General features: G+C 40.2%; 2 protein-coding genes across 2 annotated transcripts in view; one reads left to right on the top strand and one right to left on the bottom strand.

Annotated features, from left to right (window-relative positions):
• The window catches only part of EFCAB11 (EF-hand calcium binding domain 11), a 136,616-nt gene extending 121,304 nt beyond the window's left edge, over positions 1 to 15,312 (bottom strand). Inside the window, exons 1-3 of the mRNA XM_012773972.2 lie at positions 15,159 to 15,312; positions 14,494 to 14,589; positions 11,000 to 11,045 (exon numbers count right to left, since the gene is read on the bottom strand). Of these exons, the coding sequence (XP_012629426.1) occupies positions 11,000 to 11,045; positions 14,494 to 14,589; positions 15,159 to 15,233 (217 nt within the window). The 5' untranslated portion in view covers positions 15,234 to 15,312. The remainder of the gene's footprint in view (positions 1 to 10,999; positions 11,046 to 14,493; positions 14,590 to 15,158) is intronic.
• Positions 15,313 to 16,507: 1,195 nt separating this feature from the next.
• The window catches only part of TDP1 (tyrosyl-DNA phosphodiesterase 1), an 81,655-nt gene continuing 78,306 nt past the window's right edge, over positions 16,508 to 19,856 (top strand). The window contains exon 1 of the mRNA XM_012773966.2: positions 16,508 to 16,600. The gene's annotated coding sequence lies outside the window, so the exon portion shown is untranslated. The remainder of the gene's footprint in view (positions 16,601 to 19,856) is intronic.

Raw genomic sequence — 19,856 nt, 5'->3', positions numbered from 1 at the left:
CATCTAATCACCTTGTAGCCAAAGTACGTGTTCAGAACTGCTAGCTGAGGTTAAAATCGAAGTCTAGCCATATTCCCATGCCATATTCCCATAAGATCATGCCATATTCCCATAAGTCATGCCATATTCCCATAAGATCATATCCATAACTTCAGTTTTACGAACACCAAAAGTTAATCAATTAAATAACATTTAGATTAGTTGAAATTCTTGAATAATCTATTTACTGATGATGGCATGTCATATGAGACCCATCAGAACCCCTTACCACAGTCTACCTCTCTAGTCTCCCTAGCAAATTTCCCGGTGCTTCCCCAAGACAATAGGCCTTTTTGTACCCTACTCCTTTGCATGTATAAACCACATTGCTTGGAATGATGTGCTTTCTCGTTTTCTCTACTAGTAATTTATATACCTCCTTCCAGATCAAACTCAAGCATTATCTCCTCTTCGAAAGTATCTCTGATTTCTCTAAGATAGGACCCTTTTCTGTGACCTGACAATCTTGTGTTCATAAGACAATCATAGAATCTATTAGGATCTATGGTAATTAGTTGGCTGCATGTCTGCCTGAGACATGCTGAGGGAAGGCACTGTACATTGTTCCAAATTTTATCCCCAGTGTTTAGCAAGATGCCTAGCATGGAGTAGGTATCCATTACTTGCTTGGTGAATAAGTAACATGCTATGAATAAATAATAACAAATAGGAAGGTGTTATTTCTAGTTTTTAGCAAAAAGCATTAAAGTGTGTATGTGTTTTCAGGAGAAGGGAGTCTTGCTGTGTTGCCCAGGCTGGAATGCAATGGCTATTTACAGATGCGATCATAGCTCACTGCAGTCTTGAACTCCTGGCCTCAAGCTGTCCTTCCGCCTCAGCCTTCCCAGTAGCTGGGACTATAATAGGTGTGTGCCACTACACCAGGCTTAAAATGTGTGTTTTAAATAATCTTATAACTCTGTAAATTAATGCCAGAAAGGTCACTTTTTATTCACATAGTCAGCAAAATAAACCATTAGACATTCCAATTTCTTAATACATATAATATAATAAAAAAAAATTCAGAGAGAAAGGAAATGCATGCATCATATTTGCTCTTAAATTATCACTGCATCTGACTTAGAGAAATGATGAGGGGGAAAAAGCACAATTTGATGGTTCTTGTGTGATTCACAAGAAAAAAAAGCACACAAGTTGTGCTATCTTTTAAATTACATATTTAGATAACTCATCAGTATTTGAAGCTATAAAGTGTTCAGGTCTTTATTTCACAATGTTGTGGGATAAAAAGTAAATGTTCTTTAGTTTTCAGTAGGAGAAAATGTCTGTAGATTTAAACTGTATGCTTATTACTACTTAAAAAGAGAAACAATCTAATAACACAAATAACTCTGTATGTGTAATCAAGTTCTTTCACACAATTTTCCCACAGAAACGTATACCTTATCTTTTAAAGTCAATACTCTACGAGTCAAACTCATTGAGTATTTATTAAACTGTGTGAACACATCCCCTCCCTCCATGCCCTTAACTTGTGTTAGTCTTCCAAGGTAACACATAGCCGAATACAAGCTCCTTTTCTATAATAAAAAGGATAGAGAAGCTTTCATTCAGCTTAGCTCTCAGGTCGTAGTAATAAGATCACTTTTCAAAGCCAATACGTAATAATTTGCTATTCCTAGAGCTCTGCAATGCAAGCGCATTAATGTAAGTTGTATACATCTTGCTCCTCTTTAAATGGCCCAGAAATAGACTTCCTACTACTAGCTCCACCTGCTGTCAAAACATTCACACCTAAAATTACCACTTCACAAAGACTTTCAATAAATCTATTGAAATGCATTACCTGTGTCCTCCCCCACTAGTGAAAGAATATATTCAGAAAATTCTAATTTCAAAATATAATGTTGAGTCCTCTATGTACACTGTTCTACTAATAATAATTGCCTGAACACACTTTACTATAGTAACAAATTAGGATCACAACATCAGGGACCATGGAGATCTAGGTGTCCATGTGTTCACTATTAATATGTCTGCAGAAGGTATTCAGAAATCGTCTATGTAGTTAGTTGGACTCTATCAGTAGTTTGCAGATATTTTTTAAGCTGTAGGAAAGGTTCTTCCTTATGAAACAGGAAAGCCTGATGTGTAGAGGAGATGAAGACAGAGCTATTTGGTTTCAAGCAAGGTGTACTCCCCACCTTCCCTGTCCAGCAGTACCCCTGAAGTGTTCCCATAGGACCCAGGATTGAGGGTCATCGCTTAAAGCCACTAGAATCAATGATCTTTACAAATTATTCCTGACTCTGCAAGTCTGCATTTCACTATACATTGGAAAACATCTCCTGCATTTTATAAACAATCCTTGGCAAAATGGACTCTCTTTATGTTCTATAATATATATATATATATATATATATATATATATTTTCCTTTCTAAACTACTTAATCCATGTGATATAGATATGTCATAGAGAGAGAGACTAGGAATACTATCTTTTCTACTTTTTTGTTTTTAAGCAGTTTCCTAGGAGGGTAATCATCTTTCACCACAGCAGTGGGTGTATTCAAAAAATCCAACAAAACTATATAAATTTTTTTCCTTGAAAGTTCCATTATGTATAGTTTTCTGTGGGTCACAGTTCTAAGCTTTGGGGTCAGTGCACACAGAGAAATCCTCTTGAAAATGAAGTAGTCTAGAGTCTGGCTATCACAGTGAGCTCAAATTAGAAACAGCAATAAACCTGGGGAGACTGAAGGAGAAAACAATAAAAATGCCAAGTTATTAAGACTGTAAGCCTGGTCCTAGATTTAGTAGAGAAGGGAGAGTTTTTCATTATGCCATACATTAATTTTTCCAGGAATTAAAAATTCCTTAAAATGAGTATTTAAGAGAATGAAGCAGCCTTTTAAAAAATATAATGCAAGACTTCTCTAGTTTGAGAAATAAAATTCATATTACAACTTTTAGATTTCATGGGGTGGGGGATATAATATGTTGGCATAGAAAGATTGTAAGGACAGTAGGTAAAAGTGGTACTGACAACAGTGAGTTGTCACAGCAAGATGGACAAATTCAGAGGATTAATATTTCCTCCAGCTTCTTGCAGAAGAGTGAGGGAATCAAGAGAAAGAATCTACCTTAATGGAAGAAATCAAGTCTTACTTATAATTGGAAGAAAAAACGAGTAAAAACAGGTTATAGAATAGAGAACTCTGACCCAATAAAATCTTATTTCTATCAAACATGGACAGGAATTGCTACTTTTTTATTATGTATATCTCCTGCTCATAAAGCTTCAAAGGTTCCTTGGTATTAATAGTGCAAAGTCCCAATATTAATATCTTCTTCTGGAATTTAAAACCTCATCCTTCCTCCCAGGCAAACTGGTCCTTAATCCTTCTTTCCAACTCTCCACCCCCCTCAGGTAAGCTTACTCTGCTGAACACAATTCGTTTATGGTTATGCACTATACTCCTTGCTGGTGCAGAGGTAAAATTATTCCAAGGTGAGTAGATTCTGTCTCCCAGAGGACTCTGCATTTACAGCATGACAGCTGGTAGATTTGGGTATGCAAATCTGAGAGGGGAGGGTGATTTGGAAGAAGAGGAGCAGGGACTTGGGAGAAAGACATTTCAGCCACTGAGGTGGACACCATAAGGAAAGAGAGTCTATGAAGAACTTGACACAGAGACAGCAACAGGAGCTGGAAGAGGGGCACACAGTAGTGCCTGCACCACATTCATTTACCACCTTTTCTTTGCCACTTTTTCAAATCCCACCCATCCTTTGACATCTGGCTCCAAACCAACATCTCCTCCAGCAGAGGAGTGCTGTCCTCCTCTGAACTGTTAAGAGGTTTTCTTGCCTATAGTATTCGTGTAACATCTGGCCATAAAAGAAGTGACCAAACTTCTTTCATCTTCCTTATCACATGAGATAATTTTTAAGATATTTTTTAAAAAGGGTGTTTAGGTCAGTGTCTGTGTCTCCTAATTTATTCCTATTCCTACAGTGAAACATACTCACCATTCTCTAAATTGGTAATTAAATAAATAAATTTATGGGTGAAAGTCTGTGGGCCATACCACAAAATAGCCCTATGATTATGATTTCAAGATAAGGTAACCTTAATTAGTATGTATTTCCTGATTATAGAAAATAACTAAGGGGCCAATTGAAATCTGAAACCAAACAAACAAAATTCACCCCTGCTATTTGGCTTTTGTTCTATAGGAGCCAAAACAACAAAACATGCACAACAACAGCAGGTGTTTTATGACAGAATCTAAAGGACTAGAAAAAGGAAATTTAAATTTAGAAAAATAATATGTCAAATAATCAACTGTCTGGTTTAAAACAAGTCAGACAAGACAGTAATAAATAAAAGCATACAAGACAACTGAACATTAACCTAATCATGTACAGATTATTTTTCAATTGAACTCACAGTAGATTGCATGACTGAGTCAAACAGTCCATAATTACCATTATGATGAATCAATCTCTTTGATTTTTCCATCATGCAAAGTTGAAGGTTAAAAGGAAGTTCCTTGAAAGGTTTTTCAAGTAAGAAAATAAAATATGTTCATTCTTTTAAAAGGGCAATAATATAAGGAAACAGAAAGAAAAAATGCTCAACATAATCACCTAGTGAAAACAAAATTCTGAGGTACTTTGTTCTGGTTTTTACCTTAAGCATATTTTATACAGACCTGGGATAATGACACAGAGACAGCTGTGTGGGGATTCTGTAGGACAATGCTTATTCAGTTCTTACTTACAGCATTTAGCACAGAGTAAGCAAAAGCCCCATAAATCTTGGCTGTTGTTATTCATATAAAATGCTCTATAATTTATCCTTCAATGAAGTCAAATAATCTGAGATCTGTATACTTGGAGCATATCATCTTTGCCCTTCATAGAATTGCCCTGACATTATTTGGCGATTAAACACTGGACTACACTGAAGAATGATGGAGGAGCAGCCTTGCAAAATTCCCTACTGTACTTATGGAACAGTTTGTGGGCATTGATATATGCTCATCAGTCTCTCGCCCAAGAGAGACTATCATAGAACCACCATCATAGAACTATCCCAGGCTAGGGAAGACTTAGACCTCTCTAGAAAAAGTGTTTTTATTACATGAACACTGACTACTGTACTTGCTTGCATTTCCCCATCTGTTCTGGATGCTGGGTAGCTCAGAATCAAATTTGAAATCAACTTCCAGCAACTGCACAGAATCTGATGATTTGAGTTTTGTGTACTGACTCCACTCCTGACTTCAACTCGTTAATTAAGTTCCTTAGGGGAATGAGGCCAGAATATACTGGCCTCAATTCTGTCACAATTAGGAATATGACCGATGGCACTATTAAAAATCAAGGCAAGGAGCTGGGTGTGCTGGCTCATGCCTGTAATCCTCACACTTTGGGAGGCCGAGGCAGGAGTATCACTTGAGGCCAGGAGCCTGAGACCAGCCTAAGCAAGAGTGAGAGCCTGTCTCTACAAAAAAAATAGAAAAATTAGTAGGGTTTGGTGGCGTATGCCTGTAGTTCCAGCTACTTGGGAGGCTGAGGCAGGAAGATCTCTTGAGCTCAGGAGTTTGAGGTTGCAGTGAGCTATGATGACACCACTGCACTTTAGCTAGGGTTACAGACTGAGACAATGTCTCAAAAAAAAAAAAAAATCAAAATCAAGGGAAGGGCTTATAAATTAGTTAAGAGGGTAAGCTTGGAGGTCAGACTGGTTTGGTCTACTACTCACTAGCTAGCTGTGCCACTCTGGACAAATTACTTTACCTCTCTAAGCTTCAGGATTTTTTTAACTTATAAAATCAGGTTAATCATAATATCACAGAGTTGTATTAAATATAATAATCAATGCATAGTGCTCCTCATAGATCCGTACATGTTCAGGAAATGACAGCTGCAAAATTATCTGTAATAAAAATAGTAAATACTATAAAAGTATTTTTTAAGCAAGGAATCATACAAATGCCAGGTATTTATTATTTTATTATTCCTCTCTGGAGGCCAGGTTCTTCATTTTAAAAAGGGTACAGATGACTGTTTTCTGGGTCTCCTCTAGCTGCAAACTTCTTTTGTTCTATATACTTAGAGAAGTTATGAAATGCATCACAGAGAACAAGGATTATAATAAAATCCTATGAAAGAGGTGGCAATACTGTATATTAGAAACAACAGTGATCTGCTGCTTCCTTTAACAAATGGCTTGATTTTTTTTCTCCCATTCATATATTTCCTTGTTCCTGGCTACCTAAACAGTTTTTGCTTATATTCACTTGTTAAGGTTGCAGGCAATTAAAAAATGTCATTAGTACCTTTCTGCTACTCATTCTGGCTGCCCTCAAATTCTCTCAGCATGTACTTTTCTCCCAGACATTCTACCGTTATTTCTAATAGCATTGATTTAACTTTTCACTGTTAATTTTCACAAGAAACCTCTACAGAAATGACCCACAGATTAGAAGCCCCTGGGAGGCAGGACCTGGGCATCCAGGTATAGGTACTGTCCCAAGCTAAAAGTGAAACATGTCCAGCTTTAGGACTCTGCCCTTTCCTAAAAGCAGTTGAGTCAGGGTCAGTCCAGCTATGCAAGTGTGGACCCCACCCAGGAAGCTGGGCAGCAACTGGGCCCTGTATAGAGAATCCTGTAGAGTGGTGTGAGGGAGCCCTGTCTTGAAGGAAGAAGAGCTATGGATAGCAGAAAGAGAATTCCCAAGTCACTGCTATCCAGAACAACTCTGGAAAAGTTGATTTCCTGAATAAATAGTTCCCAGGAAGCCAAGGCCAATATTTCAATTTTTCTTCAAGATCAAAACATTAAGGGGAGAGATAATATATTTGGAAAAACATTTAATCTGTGCATGAACCCTCTTCCTTCAAGAGAAATACCATGTAAATGTGACTCATGTCACTAATAGGGAGCGAAGGAACTGATGGTCTGAAATTGGTTCAGTATTAACAATTCTAATAGAAAAAAATCATGTTAGCAGGAATCAGAGTTCAGCAGTGATTCCTTGCTAGGCTATTTTATTCTTTCCCTTAGATGTTTGTGGTCTTGAGTCTCCCCATTCAAGTGGACATGAATTAAAGCTGATGGGAGTCAGTGCTCTGGTTATAAATCTGTTCCTTTAATCCTGAGGAAAGTGATGCTTTAAGAAAGTTAATGTGGTGTTGATACCAAGACTGGAAGGAGGAGGAAAAAGACTAGAAGCTTGCAGACCCTCTTGTGTAAGGAGGGTCCTTTCACAGTAATATTGGAAAAAAGTACAAATCACCTACATTTTTATCTCATTCCTTCAAATTAATCCATCCTGTGATAGTTCTCCCGAATTTCTCAGATGACTAATTCACTTGGTAACCTTTTGAAATATATTTTAAAATTAATTATTAGGAAAAGATGTGCTGAAAGAAAGCATCCTAATGATTTGATTGAGAAGTAGATGTGAGAGCTGTTCCTTGATATTAAATTCAAGGACATGCTGGAGCAGGTCCCCCAGCATATAACCAAAGCTGGAAAGCCCTTAGTCAAAGGGAAGACTATTTTCAGTATTGAAAACTTTGAGTTTTGAAGCAATCCTTTGGCCATGATGAATTTTAGAAACTGTTTCATAATAAGGAAGTCTTCATTATACATAAGAGAACTCAAGCAGCAAATGTGAGAAATATTTCTGCATGAAGTCAAAACTCAAGGATCAGAAAACTCATAAAGGAGAGGAAACTTTGTAAATTTCATGCACATGAGATATCTTCAGCCACAAGTCAAACTTCTCTCAAACAGCAGAAAGAGGCCAGGCACTGTGGCTCATGTCTGTAATCCCAGCACTTTGGGAGGCCAAAGCAGGAGGATGGCTTGAGGCCAGGAGTTCAAGACCAGCCTGGGCAACATAGTGAGACCCCATCTCTACAAAAAACTAAAAAATTAGCCAGACATGGTAGAACACTCTTGTAGTCCCAGCTATTTGGGAGGCTGAGAGCAGGAGGATGGCTTGAGCCCAGAAGTTTGAGACTGCAGTGGGCTATGATCATGCCACTGCACTCCAGCCTGGGTGACAAGGAGAGATCCTGTTTAAAAAAAAAAAATCAGGGCCGGGCGCAGTGGCTCACGCCTGTAATCCTAGCACTCTGGGAGGCTGAGGTGGGTGGACTGGAGTCAGGAGTTCGAAACCAGCCTGAGCAAGAGCGAGACCCCATCTCTACTATAAATAGAAAGAAATTAATTGGCCAACTAATATATATAGAAAAAATTAGCCGGGCATGGTGGCACATGCCTGTAGTCCCAGCTATTTGGAAGGCTGAGGCAAGAGGATTGCTTGAGGCCAGGAGTTTGAGGTTGCTGTGAGCTAGGCTGATGCCACAGCACTCACTCTAGCCTAGGCAACAAAGCGAGACTCTGTCTCAAAAAAAAAAAAAAAAAAAAAAAAATCAGAAAGAAAAGAACATATAGAGGAAGAATCAATAGCATACCTAGAGTACTCTTTTGCCATAAATCAACACTGACTTTGTATCAGAGCACTCAGCCCAAGAGCAATCTTTAGAATGTAATGAAGGTAGGAAAATCTGCCAGAATTTACCCTTCAATGTACATCAAAGTACTCATATAGAAGAGAAATCATAGAAATGTAATACATGTAGGAGAACCTTTTAATGAAATCACATCTTACTAAATGTTGGAGAATATGTATGAGAAGGAAACCTAGGAATATACTGAATGTAGGAAAAAGGTCTGTTGGAAGTCAACATTTACTCTACATCAGAGAACTCACTTTTCACATACAGAATGTGGAAAATCTGTCTTCCAGAATTTACACCTTTCTGTGTATCAGAGAACTAGTTAAGGAAAGAAAATCTTCAGTATGAAGTCAAACCCTTAATTCAAAATCAGAAAACACAAATAAGGAAGAATATCCATGAGAATAACGAATATTAAAGTGCTCTGAGCAAGAGTCACACTTGGTACATCAGAAAAGTTGCATATTAGAGAAACACTATATAATGAATGGGGGAGACCTTCATTCAGACATAACTCACTAAATATCAGAGGTCTCTTAAAGGAGTGAAATCCTATCAATACAAAGAATGTGGGAAATTCTTCTTCTAGAACATAGAACTCTATATAGATTATAATATTCACATAGAAACCCTAATAAAAACTATAGGAGCTAGGTGCTGTGGCTCATGCCTGCAATCCCAGAGACTCAGGAGGCTAAGGCAGGAGGATTGCTTGAGCCCAGGAGTTTAAGACCAACCTGGGGAATAGTGAGATCCTGTCTCTACTTAAAAAAAAATTAATATCACCTATGAGAAACAGATGGACATTATGTACCTCCAGATGTGGTACCCTGAGAGACATATCATTTAAACAGTATTCTGGCCAAGAAGTTGTAACCTCACCTTAATCACAGAGTAACATCAGGCAAACACAAAATGAGGAATGTTCTTTAAAAACATAAATAAAACAGTGAAGGGTGGGTTATATTCTTTAAAAAATATCAATGTTATAAAAAGACAAAAAAAAAAGGTTGCAGAAACAGTCCAGATTAAAGGAGGCTATCAAGATATAAACTCAAAATCTAACCCTATACTAAAAGAAAAAAGATACCATTAAGGACATTATTATATCAAATGATAAGCTTGAAATATAAATGGTAAATTAGATAAACATACAATATCAATATACATGTATGAAGTTGATAAGCACACTGTGGTTATGTACGGTATATATAGAGAAGGGAGTAGTGGTAGAAAGTGCAAATGATAACCAAATGGGGTAAAATGTTAACAATAAGTGAATCTGGGTAAAGGGTATATGAAGATATTCTCTGTAGTATTTTTATTTTGCAACTTTTTGTAAGCTATAAATTATTTCCAAAAACAGGTAAAAAGCCAATCCAGCATGCTCTGGATCCTATACCTTCACATGATAGGTATTCCTTTCTCTCTCTCTCTCTCTCTCTCTCTCTCTCTCTCTCGCATCTTCTTTTTCTCTCTTCACTACATCATTCTGTGAAGCTTAAAAACATTTTCCTCCATCTTGAAAAAAAAAAAAAAACAGCAAACAAAGCATCTCTTGATCACACCCTCTCTGGACTTACTGAAAGACTTATCTATTCACATTGACACACTTTATCACTTTCCATTTATCTTCAACCCACTATAGCCTGGTCTCCTGCCTCACCACACATTGAAACTAAACTCCTCTTGCTAAAGTCACCAAACACCTCCAGGTCGCCAAATCCAGTGGATACTCTTCAGATATTATGCTGCTTGACCCTTCAGCAGCATTTGATAGCACTGATCACACCCTCTTCCTTGATATATCCACTTCTCTTGGCTTTTGATCAAACACTCCTTTTCCTCCTGCCCCTCTGCCACCCAAGTCTCCTTTGCCATTTCCTCATCGTCTACCTAACTTCTAATGGCCACAGTTCTTAAGGTTCCTCCCTCTCTGTGGTCTCACCCATTCCCATGGTTTTAAAAACCATCTACAAGCTGATGACGTCCAAATTTATTTCTTTAGCCAAGAACTTTACTCCAAATTCTGTAGTCATACAGTCCGAAGGCTTTGACACAGTGTATTAAAATGTCTCAAACTTAACATATTCAAAATTACACTCTTAGTTGCCCCCAGCCCCAAATATCATCCCCTATCTTCCCATTTCAATAAGTGCCACTTCCATTCATCCAGTGGCACAAGTCAGAAAACCCAGAATCATTCTCTACATGTTGAAATTATGAGTGACATTTTTACTTTATGCTTTTCAACAGTTTAAAATTTTCCCACAATAAACATATTTATAAATTAGTTAATCAAAATTACAAGAACCAAAACATTTTTTTTGAATAACGAGGAAAAAAAAAAGATGTGTTTAAACATAATGCTTTATAGCTTTTATGCTTATTCTTAATTTTTGTTTTGTGAATGTCTAAATAAGGTACTAAAATTCATATTCATTTTCATATTACCAGAAGTGCTTGGATTTATTGAAGACATCAAAGAATCCACTTCTATCTAGAAAAGAGGAAAGAATAATAGGACATGTAATCTTACTGAATGTTTTTGCAGTACAAATTCTTACTTCCTAGGCTGGGGGAAAGAATGTATTTTATGAGAAACCAACTTTGTTGAACCCAGCAGACAAGTAATGACACACAACAGCTATAATAGTCATTTTACTTTTCCATCAACATATATAAGATACCAGATGCTAATCTACTAGCCCCTAATGGCCCCCAAAACATTGACCAAAACAGTTTAAGTACATAAAATCAATTTGGCTGTCTCATATATAGTGTAATCCAAAAGGTAACCTTTCTGCTTCAGACAAACACAAGCAATTGTTGCAATGGGCTCTATAGCTTTATTTAAAATTTGTTTCCAGATTATGAAACATATGATTGATGTAGAAAATATTAAAAATATAAAAAATTATGAAGGAGAAAATTTTAAGAACCAGCCATCCAATGAAAACTACTGTTAATATTTTGGTCTAATCTAGGGTTTTTCCTTATGCATTATAAACATATTTGAGAACACAATATATATAAAATTTTAGGATGTGCTTTCACTAAATACTAAAATATAAACATTTTCCCACATTGTTACAAGGGCTTTATAAACATTATAGCATAGAACGTTGGCAGTGCTGGACATAATTTCTCCACCTTCACTCTTAAATGCTTCACAATTTTGGATTCCCTGCACTTTCCTGGTTCCTCTTGTCCCTGACAAATTTATGATACTCCATCTTCTTTATGGAGTCCCCTGCCTACCTTTAAATGTTGGTATTCCCTGATGTTCTATCCTCAGACTATAGTTCTTCCTACTCTGCATGCTCTTCTTGGGCAATGCCATCCAGTGGCATGTTCTGAGCTACAAACTAGAAACCAAGGAGTCCTAAATCTACCTCCAGCCCTGCCCTCTTTACCCAATTTCAGATTCCTATATCTAACAGAGGTAGTAAAATCTGAGAGATTTTCACCACCATAACCTCAATACCAGCATAGTATTTAATAAGTGAATGCACCTGGAATGCCCATAGCCGTCTCAAACTCAATGTGTCCCAACACTCACTGACTTCCTTTGAACCTACTCTCTCTGAATTTTCTCTTACTTGGTGACATCACTATTGCTTCAGCCCTTGTGATCATGGCACTCTCCTACCACCATCACATCCAGTCAATCACCCAGGCACAACTTGCCTCACCACCCACAAAGCAAAGTGTTCTTAGACACTTTGTAGTCCAGCTTCTCAAGTCTAAATGACAGCCAGACTGCTATTATAGTTACTACTAGGATTAAGGTCTCCTCCTTTGTCCCCTTCCCTTTCTGTTCTTCAATCTCTTCTCTATCTTGGTATTTATCACCGAGTTTTAGAAGTCTCTCTAAAACTGTGAACTGCTTAAAATAAAGTAGGGACTGTGTTTCACTCATTTTTATATCACTAGCAACCAGCAAGTGTTCTTTTTATTAAATAGGAATACAATAAATTTCATTGTGTAAAACACACCATGAGTGTACAAGTGATTTATATGTAAATGCTTTACTGCTTCATGGCCTGCAATCAGTAAATATTTGCTCAAAAGCAATATTCAACAATTAAACACCAAACATCAACCTAGTATAAAAGTAAAAATCTGTTAAATTTCATAGAAGCTACACATTAAGTGCCAATTATGTAATAAAAGTTCGTTGTACAAATGACTAAGTACATAGGTGATTTGCTGTATTAATACTTTACTATTTAGTGACCTGCAGTCAGTAAATAGTTCATTTGCTTAAAAAATAAAATCTAAAACCTCAACCCGGTATGAAAAGTAAAACCTGTTAAATTTCATGGCGTGTATGTATGTTACCACATCACTGTAACTGTCATTAAATTCCTCACTTAAATTCTAAAATTGAAACCAAATAGACTCAAGGGTGATAAAGGCAAAATGAGAGAAGATATCTTGCCAGGTGAATTCAGGTTAAATACAATGCTGAGTATTATATTAAATACAAAGCCTGAGTCTTTTCAGGTGACCTGTTTTGTAATTCCAGCTGAAATGATTGCATGTTAGCAGAAGAACTGCAATTTCAGAGAGCCAGCCCTGACTACTTCTCTTGGCTCCATAATCAGCCTCTCAGTAACTAAGCATCCCTTAGTAGTAGGGCTGCTCTGAATCCACCTGGACTGTTCATACAATCTGTGAAGTTGTGATGCATTTAAGCACGCCGAAGGGTGGAGAAAAGTGGGACATCGCGGGGTACGTGTCTTTGCTGGGCTTGCAATGTGACTGAAAGGTAGGGCCCACTCATGAGGGCCAATTGGGGCACAATTGATTGGCAAGCTGTTTGGTCTAATGAGAGTGAGGGAGAGCATTCCAGATGGAGCCCTGAGTGCTCCCCTTGTTTGATGGTTGTTGTCAAATTTCTTGAATCTGGACAACATCTTGACGCTAACTCCAGTTCAGCAGCTTAACAAGAAGGGATCTGTCTCTAGAATGAATTTAACAGGCAAGCAGAAGAGTACAAAGACAGAGCTGAAAAGAAAATTTGTCCTACTAAAGTAGGAGGTTCTTTAAGGCTCAGCTCATCTCTCAGTGGTGAATTGATGCAACCTTTTCTGGAGAGCAATATCCAACAAAATTCTCTATGTACATATCCTGTGACCTGGCAATTATACTTCTAGGAACTTATGCCACAGATACACATCCACAAGGACATAAATATACATGCATATGTATTTAGATATAAAAGGATGCTCATTGGCAGCAATGTTTGTAGGAATAAAAAATAAATGAAACTAAATAACCCAAATCAGAAAACTGGCTTAAAAGAACACTACGCAACTATTTTTTTTAAATGTGGTACTGGTGTGTGCTTTTAGGTTGACCTATAAAGTCAGAAAAGCAAGTTAAAGTAGGCATGCTAAGCACCCATTTATGCATGTTTGTCATGGATAGGAAATTTTGGAACAATACACAAAAATCTGTTAATAAAGGTAATCCCTGAGCAGTGAGTGAGACCCTGTGGTACAAGGAGAGTGGATTTCATGTTCAACTTTACATCCTCTGCACTGTTTTAATTTTTTGAATATTTGAATGTATTACTTTTATAATTTAAGCAAATTAAAAAAATATTAAAATTTAAAAGAAAGATACTGTGCATGTCATCTCCTATGTGAATTCTTCCTGTTACCAACGTCCCCCTCCCAGACTTCCCTCCTGATGTCTCTCATTTAATTATTAGCAGCCTGCTGGTGAAATAGGCTTCCTGGGTTCTAGTGAAATAGATTTCCAATTCATCCCTGGGTTGAGATCTTAGGAAGCAAGTAAAATTCAGCACCCCACACGTCTGTGAAAGCGGCGATTTGCTTTATCAATCATCTTAAGCTAGCGCTGTGCACTTCTCTTAGGATCCATTCACTCACTACTGTATTGTCTACCCATTCCCAAATACATAAACAAAGCTCTACCTTGGAGGGCTTGTACCCAAACAGCATTACAACAGCAACTTTAAAGTCCTCTCTGCTTAGATAGCCTTTGTTATCTTCATCACATGCTTTAAATACCTAAAGAACATTAAATATCTTTAGTTAATAAGACAGAAACTGTTTGTTCTTTTATTTCTATTACTAGTTTATATTGAACTTGGATCCCAAAAAACTAAAACTCACCCAGCAGTAGAGGTTGAAAATGGAGATTCATTAAACCAATTTTCATTCTCAAGAAATTTTAATGGACTGAAATTTACCTCAAAAAAGTTCAAACGACTTAATCTCTAGCCTAACGCAAATTAATTACTTTAAACCACTGGGATAAGTTCTACCCAAAATTCAATCTTGTAATTAGGAAGGTGAGACAAAGGGGCAGGCTATGAAAGGCGGGAGGAGAGACGCGGATTGGAGGTTATTACTAATAGACTACGTGGCGGGGAAAGAAGAGGAGCTTGGAATTAGACAGAACACTGGACCGGCAGCCAGGAGCCTTGCAGCTCTAGGCTCAGTCATTAGCCCTTTGGAAGGGACCCTTCAGGTCTCGTTGGTACAATGGGGCTGAGAGAAACCCAAGCGCGGTGACAAAGTGAGAGCCCCGGACCAAGTTGAAGTCCGAGACTCAGAGTCGCCCTCTGGACACCTACTTCCACCCACTTCCTGTGTTCCGAGGGGCTGGCTTCGCACGTCCGCGGTCTGGCCCCGGCCTCGGAGAAAAACATCACAACTGTCACAACTAAGCCGGAGCTGCCGAACCAGCCACCTCAGCTGCCAGAACCCGATTGCAACCTGCCGCGTCCACGCCCACCGCGGCTCAGGAAGCTGAACTTCGCCGAGCAACTCCAGCGTCTCCTGCCATTGGACGGCTTGCGAGCCATTCACGTTAAATCCGCAGTGCTATTGGCCAGAGACTTTTGTTTAATACCGTTTCCTTGGAACAGCCTGGGGGCGGGGAGACTCCCAGGCCCGCCTCCAGCACTTGGCTCCGCCCCCTTCCCGGTCCCCTTAACTCTTTGAGCGCAGCTGGGTATCCAGCGCATATGGGTGCTGGTTCCATGTGGCAATTTTCATTCTCTCCACTCACCTTGCAGTATATTACTTTTGATTATTTCGCTCTATGGCACTATGCTAAGTATTATAGGAGGCGCAAAGAGTGTGAACAAAGCATAAAAAGAACCAAGTAAAACGAGCCAAGTACAGGATTCACGCTCAGATCAGCAAGTCATCGGGGTTGAGCTCTTTGAAGGCAGCTACTTCGTCTGTTTTGTCCCCCGAATAACCCCAACAACTAGCGTTGTGCCTGGCACAAAGTAGACCTTCAATAAACGAACGAAATGAGCCATTAGGACGTTTACAGAAATTTATTTCATTCAATCCTCTAGGAGAGATGCCTGGTTTGAAAGAGACTCCAAGAATAAATTAGTGTAAACAGAATCGAGACCAGACTCTGCAGCAAACATCCTTATTAAAGGCCAAGGAATAAGAGATTTCTGTTTTTCGAAAGTTTATCTCAGACTCCTCTTGGCAAATCAGTGAGATTAGAAAAAACACAAGTGTTTCAAAGAAGAAACAGACATTCAAGGCTCTGAGTCTGATGGAAACTCATTTAACTTTTTATTTCACAGCAGGTTTTAAAGCCTGCGCCCCAGGAGAGCCCACTCCTCCCAGGACACAGGTCTCCCAGTCCGCAGCTGCCTTTAGCCTCACCTCGTCCTTCCTCCGACTTTCAAACATTCCTGCTTCGAGCCCTGGCAGCCCGAAGTGTACGAGAATCCCCACAAAGAGGTTGAGTTTTTGCTAATTAACTGAATAAGTTAGGCAACGACTTTCTATTTCTCTCTCTTTTTTGTTAAGAAGTCGCCGGGACGTGAGCCTGAAGCCAGCCAGGGAAGGCAGCGTCCCCTCCGCCCCCTCCTGGGGAAGCACCGATTAGCACCTCTGGATCCGGCGGTCTTTAGGACCCAGAGGCGGGCTTCCCGGAAGGGGAAGGGGCAGGGCTGCGAAGCGCGCGCCGCGGCCTGGAGGGTTTGAACTGTGCGCATGCGCGGCAGCTCCGAGAAGCGGGCTTCGGGGACTGTGAGTGCCTGAGGTACGTGTCGCCGGCTGCGGGCCTGGCGCTGTTTCTCTGTGGCTGCCGCCGGGCCCGCGAACCTGCTCCTGGCCGGGTCGCGGTGCGCGGGCCGCTGGGGTCCGGCAGGTTTCTGCGTGTCGGGCAGGGCTGGAGGCGGGCCGCGACGGAAGCGGTGCAGTCCCCACTTCTCCCCGGGTTCCTCCAGTAATAGCGGCTCTGAGGGGCCGCGTAGCAGAGACCCGGCTGCCGCCCGGAGTGTGGGCGCGGGGGGCCTCCTGCTAGCGTTCTCAGGCCATCTTTTCCACTTATGGGGAGTGGGGGGTCCCGGGCAGTTGGTAAAAGCTGGTGCAGGTTGAGCGCGCACTGCTTGCCAGGCTCTTAGCCTTTCTGTGCTCAGTTTCCTAGTAAATGGGGTTGGTCGTGGCACGTAGTATAGAGCTGCTGTGAGGGTGAGATGAGTTTGCACCTGGTAAGGTGCTGCACATTGTGCCTGGCCCCAGGCGAGCGCGCAGTCAAGTTAGCAGCTGTCGCTGCTTCCTCGCCATACCCACTTCCATCCCCACCGCCTTCATCTCTCCGAGCCCCTGCAGGATCCTTTTCTCTTTGACTTTTGTCTCCCTGCACAGCATTCTCCATACAGAATAGTAGCGAGCATAATACTTTAAAAAGGTAAACCGGACCATGGTACTCCCCTTATTAACCCCCCCCCCCCGTGGAGCCCCGTTGTTCTTAGAACAAAATCCAGCGCCTTTAAGACGCCTTGCATCTCCCCTCTCATCCCTTTCATTCCAGACCACTGCCTGCCTGGCTGAAGTCCTTCTATTTGCTCTTGCAGTTTTGACCTCGTTCCCACCCACTGGCCTTAGCAAGTTGGGGTCCATCTATCCGGGATGCTCTTCACCCCATTTTTTAGATAGCGAGATCCTTTTCATCCTCTGGGTCTCACTTAAAATGTTACTTCTTCGGAGAGTATTCCAAAGTAAGGGCATCCTTTTTTTTTTTCTGTCTCATAAAATATCTGTAATTAGCTTTTCTTAAAATTTTTATGTTGGGTCTCTCTCTTCCTGATATTAAGCTCTTCTGGTGCAGATACTGTATGTTGCTAACTCCCTATTCCCATTGCTTGGTACAAAGCAGCTGCTTAACAAGTTGTTAAATGAACTCTGGGAGTTAAGCATGATGATACCCATTATACAGATGAGGAAACTGAGGCTCAGCTGTTAATCTAAGTGTTCACTTACCACCCAGTGATGACTGGGTTTGAAAGTGGGCCCCATGTTTACCAACCATTGGCCACAAAGGACCTCTGCTGCACAACCTGGCTCCCCAGCCCAACTGATGGTCTTTAAGCTTTATGAGAAGGAGCAGCTGAAGGTGTAAAATGAATGCCCCAGCTGGGTCTGGTATGGTTGGGGTAAGGGGAAGCACCTGCAGGGCTAAATGGTGTACTTTTTCACATCCTCAACTTTTTTTTTTTTTTTTTTAGTCAGAGTCTCACTCTGTTGCCCATACTAGAGTGCAGTGGCGTGGCATCAACCTAGCTCACAGCAACCTCAAACTCCTGGGCTCAAGCTATCCTACTGCCTCAGCTTCCCGAGTAGCTAGGACTACAGGCTTGGGCCACCATGCCCCGCTAATATTTTCTATATATTTTTAGTTGTCCAATTAATTTCTTTCTATTTTTAGTAGAGATGGGGATCTCGCTCTGGCTCAGGCTGGTTCTGAACTCCTGACCTTGAGCGATCCTCCAGAAGTGCTAGGCCTCCCAGACTGCTAGGATTATAGGCCTATAATCCTTAATATTTTTATTTGAATACACTCACTTTTTTACATAAACATTGTCTCTTAAAAAGCACACTTTATTTTGTTTGGTTGTTTTTTTTTGAGACAGTCTCGCTTTGTTGCCCAAGCTAGAGTGAGTGCCGTGGCGTCAGCCTGGCTCACAACAACCTCAATCTCCTGGGCTCAAGTGATCCTACTGCCTCAGCCTCCCGAGTAGCTGAGACTACAGGCATGCACAACCATGCCTGGCTAATTTTTTCTATATATATTAGTTGGCCAATTAATTTCTTTCTATTTATAGTAGAGATGGGGTCTTGTTCTTGCTCAGGCTGGTTTCGAACTCCGGACCTCCAGAAATCCGCCTGCCTCGGCCTCCCAGAGTGCTAGGATTACAGGCGTGAGCCTCTGCGCCCGGCCTTGGTTTTTTATTTTTTAAACAGGAACTTTCTCTGTCACCCGGGCTACAGTGCAGTGGTATCAGCATAGCTCACTGCAACCTTAAGCTCCTGAGTTCAGTGATCTTCCTGCCTCAGCCTCCCAAGTAGCTGGAAGACCTTATTTTGTTATGGTAAATATAATGGAGCTATAAGAAACTTTCCATTGTTGGTAAATGTTGGTGCTGGCAGAAGAGCCCAAACCTGATATTTGCAAGCAAGATTAAAGGAATTTCTACAAAACTATAGCTTTCTCCTTGATTTAAACAGGGAACTTGGATTGGAATGGAAAAGGGAGATACCTTCATAATGCAGTGTTAATGTCAAGTCTCAGACATCTCCACTTTGAGAAACACTGCTGTCCAGATTGAATGTCAGGACTCAGAATTGGCCCACCTGTATCATATTCCAGTTCTTTCGGCACCACTTACAAAAAGTGTGACTTTAGACTTATGCTGTACCAGGCGCTGTACAGTGAAGACAGAGATGGTAAACAGAAGAGCTCCCAGGGTTCTATACTTATAAAATTGTATGACTTGATTACAAAGCTCCCTGGAATACTGGGAACCTGTGCCTATAGAGGAGAAGTAAAGTTCTGACACTGGTGTCCAGATCCAATTCTGCAAAGTAAAAGTTCCTGTTTGATCAACAGGTCCTCTTTAACAGGCCAGGTCATTGATTTCATAAAGAGGTTGGTAACTTGCTACACTAAATAACAAGACAATTTTATTGATGTGTTGCATTAAATTGTAACCCAATAAACTATTGGGTTATTTGTCTTTAGTAAACAACTCTCAGGCATACTATTGTCAGCAGATCCAAAACTCTGTGTGTAGAGCAGGACCAAAAAAAAAGGCTTTGTTCTCTAGGAAGTGTCTGTCAGAGCTTTATTTTTTACTCATTTGTCCTACCATGTTGAATGGAATTCCATTCTCATGTGGCTTTAGAAAATGTAAATAATGATAAAACTAAAACCCTTAGAAATCCTCTAAATCTGTGGTCCCCAGCACCCCCTCCCACAGCAGGCAGCGAGCAGTGAAGCCCCACCTGCATCCACA

This window comes from Microcebus murinus, chromosome 6 (assembly GCF_040939455.1).
Source record: "Microcebus murinus isolate Inina chromosome 6, M.murinus_Inina_mat1.0, whole genome shotgun sequence".
NCBI lineage: Eukaryota > Metazoa > Chordata > Mammalia > Primates > Cheirogaleidae > Microcebus > Microcebus murinus.
The sequence above is the reverse complement of the archived record's forward strand: the minus strand, read 5'-3'. Positions and strand labels throughout refer to the sequence as shown.